Genomic DNA, 16,229 nt, shown 5'->3' with positions numbered 1-16,229 from the left:
GGAGGAAGTCGCTTAGTAAAAAAAAACACCTCGGGCATCTGTCCCGCTGGGCTTGGGATCTGGATCGATCGGGTGGGCATCGGGGCTCCTCGACGTTAGCAGAGAAAAGCTTCGCATCTAACGGGGTCTATGTATGTACTTTTTTTACTGAGCAATGTTACCGAAAATGTGGTCACAACCCTTCCATTCAGCTTGCTCCTGATTGGCACGCTTCTTGCCAACTTCAGCTCGCTCAATCCAGTAGTTCATCGTTTCACGGCCATGCTCATCCTTGGATGTAAGAGGCTTCCAGAACGATGCATTCGTGTCTTTGTCAGTCGTCTTAGCAAACCAGTGAGGCTTATGGGGAGGAAGTTGACCCTGCTCGCGCTTCACACGAGTCTCGCGCTGCAGTTGCTCAAGCTGCACTTTCAGCTGGTCTGCCTTGTCAAACTGACCCACCTCAAATGCGGAAAGGTCGGGACGTAGGCGGCAGTCGGTGGGCGGCAAGTAATCTTTCAGGCCATCTGGGCGTGAGTTGAGCGTAATGGCAAATGGAGTCAAGTTGAAAGGTGTAGGATATTTCTTGCTGTTGCGCCATAACAACAAGTTCTTGTCATCCTGGCTCACTTGCGAGTCTGGATTCAAGTCCTTAGAGCCACTGGTAGCTGGTCGTGCAATCAGCTGGCTGTTCCAACGTCCGGCGATTTCCCACTGTGTCTTGCCATTGGCATCCACAGCCTTACCGCGGATCTCGAAGGCATTCGCACTGCGCCAGCCACGCGGCATGAACGTCAGTGTGCATGTCTCACCGGTGGCATGGTTGGTGACTACCATATCGCCATAGTGGTCAATCGTCGTCGACCCTGTAATGAAGCCACTGATACAAGTTGTCACCTTGTTCCACGAGTAGTGCTCCAGCACGTGTTTATCATCACCAGGCGCGTGAGCCAAGCTAGTGCCTTGGCCACCAGGGATCCATTCAGGATCGACCTTCAACTTGACATGCGCCACACCGGTAGGCTTGATCTCAAAGGTGCGACCCATAAACTTGGACTTGGCATCCACGCAGCCCATATACTCCCACGTAGGCGACTCACAGAAACATGCTGAAATCGGAGGATGGTGGCTCACCTGCTCACTTACGTAGCGGTAGTGACGATCGGGACGAACATATTCAAATGTTTCACCCAACATGGGGTTGAAAGGCTTCGCAATTCGCCCAATTGTCGAGCTATAGTTTGACATCGCAAAGGCAGCCACAAACATGATACGTCGAAGCGAGTCTTTTTGCTTCGAGGCCGCATCCAAGCATTCCGAGAACTCCAAGTCTTCCGACATGCGCTGCAACATCGACGTAGGCTCATTGAAGGCCACAGGGAACGAGATCTTCGTCAAGTCTTTGCCGATGTTGTTCTTGAGAATGCCCCACAGTGACATCGAAGGACGGTTGTCTTTACCGATCGGCATCTTGTGACGCAAATGGTTGTACGGATCGAACCCAGGACCAGTGAACATTTCATCGTCCTCACTGGAACTGGGCGTAGCAGAGTCTTCCTCTTTCTTGTCACTTGCCGACGCCTTGTCGTCGCTCGTCGATGCAGCGCCGGCAGCGCCTGCGGCTCCAGCCGTGGCGGCCCCTGCGCCAGCGCCAGTCGCTGTAGCGCCAGTCGCTCCACTGCGCTCGCTCACCACATCGGCATCAGCGCCCGCACCCTCGTCCGGCTTTTGCGGTGCATTGTCCTTGTCCGGCACATTCGGCGCCACCTCCTGGTCGTCGTCATGGTACGACTGCAATGCTGGTTCGACGTACAGGTTCGACGTATCGTCCGTCTCACCAAAGTCGTAAAACTCATCATCGTCGTCATCGTATGTATCGCTGCTGTACGTGTTTTGGCGCGACGGCAGGATGTGCGAAATCATTCCAGCTGCTGCTCCAGCTGCGCCTGCGGCAGCGCCCGCGGCAGCCGTAACAGCACCAGCTGTAGCACTCACGGCATGCGGCAGTCCGTTGGACTGGTCTTGCACAGGACCATCTTCGTTACTTGGCGTCGAAATAGCAGCTCCATTTTGTTGGAACAGGCGACGCTCTTTGCGAAGCTGTGCATTCTCACTTGCCGTGCCACGCAGCTCCTCCATCAGCTCGTTGTGCTGCTTGTCGATCAGCATCACCTGCTCTTCCCACAGCTGACGAGTCCTCTCCAAGCGCTCAATCTCCTTACGCATATACGTCTCGCGCTCTTGTGTCATAGTACTAAACTCCTGCCAAAGCTGGGCACGCTCTTCCATCGAGCGACGCAGTGCCGCACGGATTTCAGATTGCGAGCGTGCCGAGGTAGAAGATACGGTAGCCACAGGCTGCGGAATGCCCGTGCTGGCTGTAGGAACGACCACATTGCTTGCTTGCACAGGCGCCGCCAGCCCCGTGCTTGTCGCATTTTCGGAGCGTTCCAGCTCATCGAGCAGCTGCATGGATACTTCAAAGTGTAGCGTCATCATATTGTTGACCATAGCAAAGTTCTTCACATGCGGCAGGACCGTGCTCCCGCTGACGCTGCCATCGACGCTGCCAACGTCGCTGGCAGCGTCATCAAAGGTGAGTTCTTGCATGTTGTCCGACAGCGAAGTGACCGGCTCAGGCGCTTCAGCAAACGAGCCGCTCAAGCGATGGCTTTGCGAGTTGATCATAGGGGAGGTCTGGTTCATTGTTGCAGCGACACTCTTGTCAGGCGCCGATGAGGAGTCGGACTGCAAAAACTGGCGAGCCTTTTCGAGGATCTGGATCCAACGCACACATTCCGCTGCATCGCTGCTGCGCAAGTACCAACGCATTGTGTCTTTGCTCGACTTGCTCACAATTTCGAATCGGTTGCGTTCTTTGCGGTCTGGCACGATGACCGCATGACGCATGTGGATTACACCGCGGGCTTGACGTCCTTCCTCCTCTGGACTTCGATAGTACGATAGAACACCATCCTCCAACACGAACCAACGTGTCTTGAAACCGTGCACATAGTTGGTCCACTTGCCCATGAATCCACGATACTTGGGCGACTGCTGAAGACTGATGGAGTTTTCGGCACCTGCATGCGCTAGCTGCCGCAACAGGGCGTGAATCATCTTGTCTTCTGTCATGTTATCAGCACTGCGGCCGTTGATATCCTTGACATAGGGGTCGACGCCTTTGTTCACACAAGCCTTGATGAGGTCCGTCGATTTATACTTAACAGCGCTGTGAAGTACATCGTTGTTTGACGTATGGCTCACCACTGCGAGGTCTACCGCTGTGACACGAGGAAGACAGACCGTCGCTAGTAAGGCCATTTCTTCCTCACTTCCCATCACATTCTGCGACGCTTTCGCCTCATAATCCTCCAGCTCATACACAATACGCGATCGCAGTTCAGCGCGTGAATTCTGCAGCAGATGCATCATGTCCGTCGATGTCACCAGCTGCATGGGCGTCTTCATATCCTTGTTCTCAATCGTGTCGTTGATGCTGGGCTGCGATAGCAGCAAGGCAGCCGCTTCCAAACGGTCCGTAGATACAGCCAGATGCAGGGGCGTGTTGCCAGTATCAGATGCTTGCGTATTCGGGTCCATATGAAGGTGGCGAAGCACAAAATCAATCGTCTGGGGGTCTGCGCACATCACGGCTATATGCAGAGGCGACTCCAAATGAGGCAAGGGTTGAGATGTATCAATTTGAGAGATTAGGCTCTCAATCGCAGGGCGGTCATCACGTCGGAACGCGTTCAAGAGTCTAAGACTCGTGATAGGGGAACCTTTCGTTGTCAGATTGAAGTCTACATACCTTGTCGTTCCATTCTCTCTTGTGACATGGTCCGGTTGGGAAACGCACGGATATCCTCCCGGGCGCACTGTAGGCGGGCGAAAGCCACATGGCAGAATCCCTTGCGACAGGCAATTATTACATTGAAAAACCCGAGCGGGGCAAAATAAGAAACTCCATTTCGACTTTGCTCATTGGCTCCTTACCCCTCTCACCCTACTGGGCCTCTTGTTCTCGATTGCAATGCCCGGAACATAGCTGACGCATAGCAAATTCTCCATGACTATCGTACAAAGTACTCTATAAGCATTAACGTGCCGGGTGTCCACGAACAGGGATACCAGAACCGGGTCTTGTAGGGGCTCTTCGGTTTTCTGCTTGGGCTATAATGCGTTAGCGATGCCTTCGACGTACGCGTACTCGTACCAACACGAGGTCCTGTCGCTGTACGTCCCGTTGCAGACGTCGTACGCGCTGATGTTGTGGGTGCTTGTGCACGCGTGGTGCGTGTGTGTCCTCCCGTGCGTGTTGGCAAGGCAGAGTGTCGCGTTGTAGACGCATGAAGGCGATCCGAGCGCGACGCAGTCATTCCTGTTGTCCTTGATGCTTTAAGAGCAGCAGCAGCAGCTTTTCGCTGTTCCTCTTCTTTCTGCACAGCAAGCATTTCAGCTTCCTAATTATGTTAGCCTTTGTAAGATACTCACCTTGGTAGTCCCTTGCCATTGCTGATCTGCTAGTTGCATGCGGCGACGTTCTGCTTGAGTCAATAAGTTCAAGTAGGTATCTAGCAAGGCATCTGTCTCACGGATCTTTTGCGAGAAGGTCTGGAATGAGCATATGAAAGCACGTACCTCCATTTGGCCAAGGCTCCCTGTCAGAGCCTGCTCGTACGATTCAAAGACATCATTAAGTTTTTGTAGTTGGTTTAATTGAGCTTGAATTTGAGCGACGGACTCGCTCTCGCCCTCCGTTTGGGACGTGCGAAGTGCCTGCAATGTTGATGCTGCATCATTATGGCCCAGCAGCACATTGCTCAGCAGGGAGTCGTCACCTTTGTGAAAAAGCGATACATTCGATGTGGTATCCCCAATACTTTGATCGAATGTCGACTCATCGCCCAACGTGCGATGAGCTAGCGGTGTCGTATCACTCATGTTGCGTCCGACAACTTGTACACCCTATTCGCGTCGTGCGCGTTGCAGCGTTGTATTGCGTCACGTGACTGATAGGGTGCTACGACAGGCAGGCCGTGCGCTAAACGCACCTTGTCTTGCCTTGGTGTGTTTCAACCATGGCCAGCAGCGGCACGCTTTTTGTCGTGCTGCTGCTGAGAATATGCCTTTTTCTTGGAGCTTATATGATGGTTCCTTGGCTTATTGGTGAAGCACGTTACGTCTCATTAGAGGCTGAGCCTATGGCGTCAGCGACCGAATCGTATGCATTGCCCACTGTGGCGCATGCGCGACAGCGCTCTGAGCCTGTGCTTGCTCGCGTTTCACCAACTGTTAGGAAATATCTCCCCAAAAATATGACGACGTCCTCTTTGCTGTTCTGCATCTCTGTGGAAGAGAGTCTAACGCTTCTCGGCCTCGTTGTCCTGGAACGCCTGCATGCTGACCATGCCTGGCTTCGTGTGCACTGGAGTTTTTCAATGACAATCATAATTAGTCTGATCGTACTCCTCTTGCCATTGTATGCATGTACACTGTTATGTTTTGGGCATGTCAACCGTCGATGGAGTATATCGCGGGCTCTCGCCAGTGCTGTACTGTTCATTTTATGGTGCTGGCTTTTTGTGCGTGTGCCTTTGCCCAGCACGGTGACGCCGGCTACAGCAGGGTATACGGGCTCCCTCATTGCACGTACTGCCATGATCGGTATATGGCTTATCGCTATTTTGTCCGGAAGCATTTCCGCCGGGGCTATGTGTGATTCGTACGAGATGTTTCTTCGCAAAAAGCGCCGATGGAGTGAAAGCGATGTGACTGCTACACGCGACTCTTTTCAACGCACTTGTGCTGATCTCACATCGCGGCGTACAGCCGCGGCAGAGCTTCAGGCGGAACTCGAAGCAAGTGGCCCTCGTTCTAGTTGGCGATTTTGGGGTCGTAGTGCCAAGGATCGTGAATTGGCTATGCTCCAGACGGAGATTGCTGGCCTGGCGGCCATGGCATCTGCGTTGCGCTCAGACTTGGAGTACCAAGAACGTCAGGAGCGTCGAGTACGCCAAACCCGTACTGTGGTAGGCTATGCGATGCTGCTGGGTGGCTATGCGTTTTCCATGTACTGCGCATTGCGTCTTGTGCAATGTGTTCTTAACTTGGTCTTCCTGGGCTATAACGCTACCTCGTCGCGTGACTGGGTCGCCATGTCCACCGCTCAGGTCATGAACATGCTTGGATTTTCGATGGATGTGGCTGTATGGTCGCCCCGTATCAACTTTCTTCTTGTGGGTGGCTTGATTGTGATGCGCCTGCATGTGATTCTAGGGACCCTGTCTGCTATGATTCAAAGTGTGGCGACTGGTATCAGTACGCAGCTGTTGGTCCTCTTCACGTCTCAAATTTTATGTATTTATGGCCTTGCAGCACTTGTGCAAATGCATTCAGGCGTGACGACGGCGACGTCAGGCTCGGCGCCTAGTGCCTTGTTGGCTACGTTGCCCGAGTTTCAGCGCGTGTTTGGACGTGCGTTCGATGCCGCCTTTATTTTGTCTGCCATTGCTACTGGCGCATATCGATGGTTTGTATGGCACTCTGATGCATCTATGGGTGCAGGATGGTAGCGTTGTATAGTAGAATTGAGCGAGTCTTCCAGTTGTACATCCTTCGTGAGGCTGGTCTGCGCACGGCCGCCGGCTCTCCAGCCATCGTACCTATGCCACGTGGTTATGCTGCTAGCCGGTGTCGTTCACGTGGCGATTGGCCTGCGAGTGCGCGGACCCACGAGCCCGCCGCATGTGGGGGAATCGCCGTGGAGCTGGCTAGCTCGCTGTCTGCCTCGTGCGCTCGCTCCTTCGTCGGCCATGTTGTGCATCCCCAAGGCGAATCACAAAAAGCTCGTCGACGATTGCTATCCGCCACCCAAAGCGATAGCGGGCTCTGCACCTGAATACCGGCCGAATTCCAATGAGATGGGCCGTCTGAGCTACTATGCTCAGAGCAAGCCGGCGAAGCTGCTCAAAATTGGCAAGGTGATCGACGCTCGCGCTGTGAGTGAGGCGCGTGCTTTCCAGGGTGCGCCGAATGATAGGAACAAAGCGCAGCTGATGATCACACTGGCTGTGCTCAAGGAGCTGGTGTCACAGTCACACGGCCTAGTGTACTTAGCCCCGACGGTGCAGTCTGTTCTCTCGCATGCCCTTCAAGCTGCCACAGTTCGAGGCTCGGGTCTGCGGGACGGCGATGTGAGCGCTCGTGCTGCGAATACGTTTGCTACCTACGTCAAAGCGCTGCCTGGTGGCGCGATGGAGACGGACGAAGGTGTTTCGCGCTCTGTGTATCAAGTACTCACCGAATTGGCGCGTCTCGCTGATCCGATCCAAGGCCGTGGTGGGATGAATGAGCGTGGTTTGCTACAATGCTTGGCAGGTATGGATGGTATGGTGAAGTCGCCAATCATTCATACGTCGGCGTTCCCTCGGCTTTTGTCCCACATCTTGCCGGTGCTTTTCGAGACGATCAGCCTTCACCATGTGCCACTCACACAGACAGCCGACATTGCGAGCAGTACCATGGACAACAGTGTAGAGCTGTCTTCCTCTGATGCGCAATCACCGGGGCCTACACAGACCGTGCAAGCTGCGCTGTTGGTTCTGCGCCAAATCCTCGCCTCCAGTGACGCGATGCAGATGCGTGCTGTGATGCAACAGACACTTGCGTGGCTTGATACGCGTGATGAACGTTGGAAGGATGAGGAATGGTCCGTGTGGATCCTTGGAGTGCTTGCGCAATGGGCACGTCCCGCCTCACGTTACGTAGTGCCTCACTCTCTGGTGGATACACTGACGGACCAGTCTACGCAGCGTCAAGTGGCACTACGGGAGACGCGAATCCTCCAGGCACTGCATATGATTCTGGTGAGCAAGACGGAGATTGTCGGCTTGAACATGTCGGAAATGTTGGACGGACATGTTCATTTCATGCTCTCGCACGTCGAACAGGATCCATACGATCCCACTGTGAGCGCTGCCATTGATGCTATTGGGCACATGGCGACACACGCACGGTATGGTGACCAGCTTGACGACTTTGTGCAGCAGATCATGCCGCACATTGTGAGCGTTCGAGACGGATCGCTGCCGTTGGATGTCAAGCAGAACAGCATTTGTGCGCTATTGCACAGTCTTATGGCCATTTTCCGCTCGAACAATGGATCGTTCCATGTGCCAGTGAGTGCCTGGGCCTCTACCGAGTCGCTTCTTCTGTCGACAAGCTCGGTCGTGCGTGCCACATACCTGCAGGCATTGTGCGTGTACTTGCATCAAGAGCAGGATCGCATTGCCAATGGCCAGGCGGCGCATGAAGGCAACAGTGACTCACTTGGGTTCTTGCATTCCTTTGCGGCTCACGTGGTGGCACTTGTGTCGTCGGGTATGCCCACCTCGTCAGCGACTGTGTCTATGCCAAACATGCCACTACTTCGTTGCACTCCCTCGGACTTTGCCCTACTTCATCAGGCCCTGGATGCTCTTCTGATCGTTGTGCCAGCCGCTGCTATGCTGGCATTTACACCTGCTCTCTTTGTCCTGGATCAAACGTCCGGCACGCCTTTGACAGGGCAAATGGCACAGGCCGAGCAAAGCATGACGTGCCGATGGCTTGTGGCCACGCTGCTAGCGCGTCTAGGCTCCGTGTGGCAGGTACCGTCGCTCGTGGAGTACGCTCACGCCACTCTCTTGCCGACGTTGGAAGGCATTCGGCCTGCAACGCCTGCTTTGCCGGAGCGCTATGAACCTATCCAGGAGCTGCCTGTCTTCTCGCCCGGCGCTCGGGCCACCACGTTGCCACCGCCTAGGGACGCATCGTGGGTCGCAGAGCAGCTCTCTGCTACGCCCACCGTGCAGTCCGCTTCGCATGTCGATCACGCGACTTTGTGCACGTGGCTCTTGCGTCCTTGGAGTGTCGCCAGTGCGCTGCAAGATGCTCGCACTGCGGCGCGACCTACCGCGACACGGCTGTCGAATATGCAAGGCACGCCGGCTGTTCGTACCACGTCCCATCTACTGCGTGGCAACTCGATGAGCGTAAGTCAGCTTCGTCAGGTTCTTGCGTCACAGACGCAAGGTCATTCATCGATTCCCATGTCGATGGCGTCTGGTCGCGCGTCGAACATGTCGTCGTCGTCACGCCGACGTGCGCGCAGCATTACATCGTCTGATAGTCACGATGTTGGCGACGTCCTTGATCGTTTCAGCGTGAGTCCCAGCCGGACAGGACACGCACGCCATGCATCAGGCCAAGCAGCGTTGATGGCCACGCCCTCAGCACCCTCTCCGGTTCTGGCTACCCCGACGCCGCTCTCCCCAGTTACCCTCTCTTCGCCTCCTCGCATGGTGTCTGTGTCGGCACCAGATACACCTCAGGTGATTGAGGTGGCACCGCCACGTTCGACGCCTATTATGACATCGTAGAAGGTCTTGTTAGTGATCCTAGATCTATGCTATGTTACAACTTCGTATCTAGTGCGCGAACTCGGCCATGACGAGGCGCAAAGGGCATGCCGCGGGGATAGGGTGGGCGTGGCGTCGTAGGCCACGGGCGGACGGCGACGGGTATCTCCTCTTCATGGTCCGTTCCTGCTCGCCATGCTGTCATTGCGTGCCATAAACTAGCCATCTCGTCAGCTAGTCCCGACAGATCGAGCGTGGACCGCATGGCCATAGCTCGTGCATTCTCACTGGCTTGTTGCGCCATCCGCACAGCCTCATTGAGGGAGCGAAGTGTCCGTCGCTGCTCGTCCAATGCCACTTCCAGAGCAGGTGTGTACTCATGTAGCTCCGCAGGAGATGGCCATGAACATAGCCACTTCCCCAGGCTGTAAGCACAATCATCAGCCTGTTGCCGACACGAGGTTTGTTCCTGCTCCAAATGCTCCATTTTTTCTTGCAATTGTCTGTTGTACTGTTCCAATGCTGTTATACGTGCCTGTTGCTCGGACAGAATTGGCTCAAGGGCATGGTAGGCACATTGGGCGGCATGATTGGCGGCATCTTCTCGCACTCCATGCCAGGTACATCCGTAGTGTCGCATCGCACAGTCCATAGGGTGCAAGGAGCACACGTCAAGATGCGAGGGCATATCTAAGACCAACTGTGCACAATACATGCAAGCTTGCTCTTCTACGTCTGCCATATGCAAGCGTTGGTGTTGTGATAGGTTGTGACGTTCGCATTCATATGTGCACCCATCGTAGCCACACACGACACGTAGCGCATCGACCATAGCACGGATCATAGGCGGTGCTTCTCGATAGGGCGAAGAGGACAAAGCTGTGCGGCAGTACGGACACATATGCTCATGTGTAGACCCATCACGAAAAGCTTGTGTGATGCATGAGCGACAAAATGCATGAGCACATGGCACGGTAATGACAGGCTGAAACAATGGCAAGCTTGGACGTCAGCCAGAGAATACGTACAGACAAATGGGACACAAAATGTGCTCACTTAGTTCAGAGAGGGGCGAGGCATACTGAAACGAATCGCTAGCCATACTCGCTTCCCCATGTGATGCAGGCATCGAGGAGGCTGGGATCGTTGGGAAGGTGGGCAATCGGTACGTGCGTTCTCCGCCTCCACTCTTTTCACCTTCGCTTCGATCGTCTGTGATGTCATCGCCGCGGAAACTGCGTATTCTCATGCTGCATGGCTATGCCATGAATGCCTTTTCGTTTAGCAAGAGACTGAAGGCCCTTCAAAAAGAGTGCAAGGGTATGTACGAACGAACTTACACGCAGATGTCGCTGAATTCGTCTTTGCCAACGGCCCCATTCAGGTAAGTCCTCTGCCTACGGCGGAAAACCCTGAGCCTGGACCGCCAAACCCCAATGATCCCATTGAGAAGCAGGCACGCTCATGGTGGCGCAGCACAGGCGATGTGTACGAGCATTGGGACGAGTCATTGGCGTATTTGCAGCAGTTTTGCCGTGAGCACGGCCCATTCGATGGTGTGCTAGGCTTTTCGCAAGGTATGTCTGGCGAATCTAACGGGTAGGCGCTAGTGTAGCTGGCGTCGTATCGGCCACGCTGAATTATCCCGACAAAGCGCATGGATTTTCGGATCCGATTCAGGACCGCCCATTCCTCTTTTCCATCTGTGTGTCAGGCTTTCGTCCTGCGGATAAGCGCTTTGATCCGATCTTTGAAAAATTGTCGCCTACCCCTACTCTTGTGGTGCTTGGCATGAACGATCAGATTGTATCGCCCACGCGGACGCAGGAATATATCAACTGCTGCCAGCAAATTCGTGTACTTCGACACCCAGGCGAGCACTATCTTCCCTCACCGTACGTCTGGACATACATGGACTTACTTCAGGGCTCCATGGCGGCGCTTCTTCTATGACTTTTTCGTTTCATTCCTGAATAACACGGGCGAATGGAAAACAGTACCCCCACCTGATGTGGAAGGCATCTCGGAGGCAGTGAATGAAGCTGCCATGAACAAATTATAAGATGTATATATACCAACTTAGTCCTCAAAGTCCTGCGGGTTCTTTGTGTAAGTGAGTATATTTGACATACCTCAAAGTAGTACTGCACTGCCATCTCCAAGTTGCGGCCACACATGAAGTAGCATTCAATCGCCTTGCTTTCAGGGATGCCCATCGCCATAATCTGCTCCACCTGAGTACGGTCTTCTTCTTGCAGCTGCTGCAGCGAAGGAATCTCGAACGATTCCTCGCCTTCGAGGCCCTCGCCAGCCAGCATACGCAGCACGCCATCCGGATCCGCACTGAGAGCTTCCGCCAATTGCGGGTTGCTCTGAACCAACGCCTGAATCAGAGGCTGCAGCGCGGCCGGGTTTTGCTCCAGCAGCTGACGCAGCTGCGCAAGAATCTGGGGGTTACCAATGTCCAGTACCTGACGGCCTTGGCCATCGTCCTCCGCCAGCATACTCACATCAGGCGCATCCGCATTCGCACCAGCTCCGCCACCAGCTTGGAGCGCAGCAGCTTGCTCAAACAAATTTCCCGAACGAGGTGCTGGCGTAGTTGACGCGTTGTTCGCCGCGGCGTTGGACGCTGCCGGCGATGGCGTCGCTGGCGTGGCCGGTGCCACGGCAGTGGGACGCGATGGCGCCACCTCTTCCGGCAACCCATTCATCAGGTACTCCACCGCACGATCGGGGTTATTGAAGCTCATGCGCATAGCACGCTGTACATCATTTTTGGGGAAGCCCATTTCAACGATGTTGTTGATAGCCGTCTCAAGGTCCGCACCTGAAAGGAAGGAGCCTGTTTGCAGCGAATCGTTTTGGGATGCTGGCGTTTCTGGTACGCCACTGGAAGCCTGTGCCGTGGTCTCGGAAGTCGCCGTGGCCGGTGCTTCAGTGGCTTTAAACTCGGTGGCCACTTGCTTTGGTGCCGGAGTAGCCGGCGCCTCTGCTGTCGTGGCAGCGGCTGTCGAGGACGACTCGGACTTAGGCTCGTCCGCAGGCTTTTTAGCCTTTGGCTTTGATACCATTACCACGAGGAAGTCTTTTTCTTTGATCTCATAGTCACCAATGGTCTTTTCGTCCGCCAGAATTTTACCAGAGAAGATAAGCTTTTGGTTTTCAGCAGGGTGGCCCTGCGACGCCTGGATAGACTGCTTCACAGAAAGGACCTGGTATTAGTATTCCAACAACATACAGTATCGGTTGGCTCGATATCCAGATGAAAGTTGCCACCTGCCAACGACTTAATAAGGATCTTCATCACCGTATAATCAATCGTTCGACAGCGCGTCTGACGCACTGCGAATGACCCTGGAGCGATGACGACGCGTCTTACGTAAGTGTTGCCAAAGTTTCTTGCGGGGCTGGAATGCATGCAACAATAGAAAGCGGATAGGTACCTGACGTTTTCTCAATTTTGAATCCCCTGATGCGATCTTCGTGGGTCGTGGTCCTGGCATGGTCCGCCATACCCATAGCCTTGAGCGCGCTCACGGGACACAGGACATTTTCTTTTGGCTCCGATTCGGATCTGGATCAATACTTAAACGCTCAGCGTAATTATTTCCATTCACGATTAGTGCCTGGTTTGTCCAAGCGGGACCACACCGAGGTGTCGTTGACACAATCAGCGAATGGATTTCTCTGGGCTACTGAAATTCATGTAGGCACGCCACCTATATCGTACAAAGTGGCAGTGGACACGGGCTCCGCTGATCTCTGGCTTTCTGAATCCGTCTTTAATGGCAGCACGTCCAGTACCTATCGTGATACACATGAGTCTTTCTCTATCCAATATGGCAAAGGCAGTGTGGCTGGTCGGCAAGTGCAGGACGTGATTACTCTAGGCACACTTACACAGCCCAAACAGACGTTCGGCATTGCTACTCTGGTAAACGGTACGGGCATTGCCGATCTTGATGGTGTATTAGGGTTTGGCGTACAAGCCTTATCACGCATGAAGGCACTACCATTCTGGCAAAACGTGCCTCTGGAGGCCCCTATTTTTGGCCTAAGTCTGAGTGATACCCATACGCCAGCGTCAAATTTGACCACGCCTAGCGTACTCACACTTGGCCAATTGGATGGGTCGCTTTATGCCGAGCCGATGCAATATTTAGACACAGTGGATGATTTGGCTTGGGTCATCCCTATCAGTGGATTCAATATTTCTGGCCATGTGGAAGCGTTTCCCACGTCATCGAAAGCGCTCATTGATTCTGGCACACCGTACCTGGCAGGTCCTATGGATGTGGTGAAACGCATCTACTCGCACATCCCCAGGGCCAAAGAAATTCCTTCACAGCCTGGGTTTTTCAAAATTCCATGCAATTCATCACTACACGTATCTATTGCATTTGGCAAATCTCAATTTCTTATACAACAGAATGACTTTGTCGTTCAATCTATCTATATACCTCATGATCAAGATGACGACCAAGACGACCGCGTCACCGCGAACGACCTTTTGTGCCTTGGTGCGATAGGGGGTATGACCAATGCGAATGGTCGCTGGCTGATTGGCAGCGCGTTCTTAAAAAACGTATACACCGCGTTTGACAACGGCCAGCCTCGCCGCGTTGGTTTTGCTTCGTTATCCAACGATAAAAACATTTCCACGATGCTGCCAGCGCAAATTTCGGGCGCGCATTCTTGGCATCATGTCGCATGGTATGGACACTGGGTTGGAGTTGTGATTTCGTTCCTTTTCATTTTCTCATGATCTTCATTTTTTGTTTCAAGTTTCCAAGGATGTACTTATAATGATCTGCCTGTGTTACCACGGATGAGACGCACCTGTGACTAGCTTCAAAGAGCATTCCAAATACCATCATATGCAAGAAAATAGCATAGCATAGGAAAGCAATACGCATTTTTGCATTGGAAAGCACGGCGCTAGCGAGTAAGTGCATAAGTCGATCGATCGGGCTAAGGGCAGCGACTGCACGCGAATGTTCCTGGGGTTAAAAAATCGCATACATACCTGGCCACGGAAGGCTTGGAATGGGTTGATAGATGCTTCATAACGTGCACGATACATGTCTTCTCGCGTGTCGTGCGATGTTGGCGGGTATGGCATATCGTTGGCACTGCCCCCTCGCTGATTGGCATAGCCTTGTAGGTAGCGAACTTTTTCATACAGGCCGACATTGTCGCTCTGTAAGCGCTTAATTTCAGCGCGCAACTCTACTGTTGCTTGCGCCTGCTTCTTGAGATCCTCTTCCAGCTCAGCGTTGCGCGAACGGAACCGATCTCGCTGATTGGTCACGATGGGCAACAAATCTGTGGCAGCAGATGTTTCCTCCTGCTTCGGCGCTGTTGCAGGGCCGTTGGGCGACGAAGCGACGCCCAATAAATCAGCTTCCAGTCGACTAGTTAGAGCTTCCAGGTCAGCTATACGCGCGTGCTTTTCTGCCAACGACTGTTGAGTTGCCTCTTGCTCTCGCTTTGCATCGGCCAAGGCTGTGCGCATCCCTGCCAGCTCATCTTGGAGCTTTTGGTTCTTCCGAGCTAGGCTGATTTCCAGTGTGTTGTCGGTTGCCTGGGCCGACGCTTCCTCATCTGTCAAGTCCATCGCGCGGTAGACGTGCAGTTCTCGCTTGATGGTGTCATAGTCGTCGTACTGTGCCATCGACTCTTTCAAACGAGTGAGCTCTGCCTCAGCATCCTGGCAATGTTGCTCTATCGCGTCACGCTGTTGCTTCGTCGCCGCAAGCTCTGCTTCATGTGAAAAGGTAAGCTCCCGAAGTTGGTCAGTCTGCGCTTCCAGCTGCTTTGTGAAATACGCCTCTTTCTCCGCAAGCTGCTCAGAGAGGTGAGCACGCTCATGAGCTTGTTGCTGCTCGTACTCTTCCCGCATAGCTTTCACACGTCGTTCTGCCTGCGCTGCGCGGTCCTTGGCATGCTGTAGATCTTCCAAGAGACTATCGATATGCGCCGTATCTTGCGATGCATCCTGTTTGCTCATAAGTTGATTCATTACATCGTCGTGGCTGGAACGCAATTCACGCAGCTGTGCTTGGGTCTTGTGCAGTTCACGCTGTAAATTAGCCACTCGAGTTTCCTGCTCGTGCGTCGAAGCATGCCAAGCTTCATTGACACGCTTCTCCGCTTGAGCGACCGCTGCGGTGGCATCCTGGGAAGCCTCCTCAGCACGTGCTTCGGCCTCTTTGCATTTTGCTTCCCATTCGGAGGCACTTGCCTGTATACGTGCCATCTCCGCTCGAAGCTCAGAAGCTTCCTGAGCCTGTATCGTCGTATCGACTAGCGCTTCAAGAATAGGGTACGGATTGGGCGCTGGCTGCAACTGCGACTGTGTTTTCTCCAGCAGTGATTCAGCACTTTTGGCACGGGTGGTTAGTGCATCAATTTCCATTTGGTACGCCTTGACCAGTGTCCGTATCTCGTTCAGCTGTACCTCTGGCGTAAGCCGGCGAAACTCTTTGGTACGTTCGGACAGCGCCTTGCGTGCTAGTAAGGCATCCTTTTGGCGCTCCTGTACTGTAGGTATGTAATTCTGTAGCTCTTTCTGTACATCATCGAAGTGAACACTACGCCACGCGCGCAGCGCGGACGCAAAGTCGCTCATCGCATACAACAGATGGTCCGGGCGCCCCAACGTTGAAGGAAGGCCACCACAGCCGCGGTCACTGCAGGCGACCTGTCCGCTGGCTGAGCTAAGCGCTCTCTGTCATGCACGCACGGCGCGCCGAGGACCGGCAGTGAGTCATGCTGACAAACCTCCTCTCTCTCTCTAGTTAAGAGGTGTGAGCGATCGCCGGCCATGGTTTTCCTTATCCA

At 53.9% G+C, this 16,229-nt stretch overlaps 6 protein-coding genes across 6 annotated transcripts; 3 read left to right on the top strand and 3 right to left on the bottom strand.

The window, feature by feature from the left end:
* Positions 1–144: 144 nt before the first annotated feature.
* On the bottom strand, positions 145–3,821 carry Malapachy_2390 (oxysterol-binding protein; the record flags this gene model as incomplete). Its single annotated transcript, XM_018136880.1, has 2 exons — positions 145–3,764; positions 3,794–3,821. 2 exons carry the CDS (start codon positions 3,819–3,821, stop codon positions 145–147), a joined length of 3,648 nt encoding a protein of 1,215 aa, XP_017993257.1.
* A 260-nt stretch (positions 3,822–4,081) lies between these two features.
* Malapachy_2399 (dash complex subunit duo1) lies at positions 4,082–4,926 on the bottom strand (the record flags this gene model as incomplete). Its single annotated transcript, XM_018136889.1, has 4 exons — positions 4,082–4,155; positions 4,187–4,445; positions 4,477–4,596; positions 4,624–4,926. The coding sequence occupies 4 exons, from the start codon at positions 4,924–4,926 to the stop codon at positions 4,082–4,084; spliced, it is 756 nt and encodes a 251-aa protein (XP_017993252.1).
* Positions 4,927–5,129: 203 nt separating this feature from the next.
* Positions 5,130–6,557, top strand: Malapachy_2405 (hypothetical protein; the record flags this gene model as incomplete). The annotated part of the gene is made up of 1 exon (XM_018136895.1): positions 5,130–6,557. One exon carries the CDS (start codon positions 5,130–5,132, stop codon positions 6,555–6,557), a length of 1,428 nt encoding a protein of 475 aa, XP_017993250.1.
* A 240-nt stretch (positions 6,558–6,797) lies between these two features.
* On the top strand, positions 6,798–9,404 carry Malapachy_2404 (cellular morphogenesis-related protein; the record flags this gene model as incomplete). Its single annotated transcript, XM_018136894.1, has 1 exon — positions 6,798–9,404. One exon carries the CDS (start codon positions 6,798–6,800, stop codon positions 9,402–9,404), a length of 2,607 nt encoding a protein of 868 aa, XP_017993251.1.
* A 1,196-nt stretch (positions 9,405–10,600) lies between these two features.
* On the top strand, positions 10,601–11,445 carry Malapachy_2409 (hypothetical protein; the record flags this gene model as incomplete). Its single annotated transcript, XM_018136899.1, has 4 exons — positions 10,601–10,703; positions 10,730–10,960; positions 10,987–11,278; positions 11,310–11,445. The coding sequence occupies 4 exons, from the start codon at positions 10,601–10,603 to the stop codon at positions 11,443–11,445; spliced, it is 762 nt and encodes a 253-aa protein (XP_017993242.1).
* A 17-nt stretch (positions 11,446–11,462) lies between these two features.
* Malapachy_2392 (cutl1 or casp protein) lies at positions 11,463–16,017 on the bottom strand (the record flags this gene model as incomplete). Its single annotated transcript, XM_018136882.1, has 4 exons — positions 11,463–11,486; positions 11,516–12,406; positions 14,258–14,386; positions 14,413–16,017. The coding sequence occupies 4 exons, from the start codon at positions 16,015–16,017 to the stop codon at positions 11,463–11,465; spliced, it is 2,649 nt and encodes an 882-aa protein (XP_017993255.1).
* Between the last annotated feature and the right edge of the window lie 212 nt (positions 16,018–16,229).

Source organism: Malassezia pachydermatis, assembly GCF_001278385.1.
Source record: "Malassezia pachydermatis strain CBS 1879 chromosome Unknown scaffold2, whole genome shotgun sequence".
NCBI lineage: Eukaryota > Fungi > Basidiomycota > Malasseziomycetes > Malasseziales > Malasseziaceae > Malassezia > Malassezia pachydermatis.
This window is presented reverse-complemented; position numbering and strand designations above follow the sequence as displayed.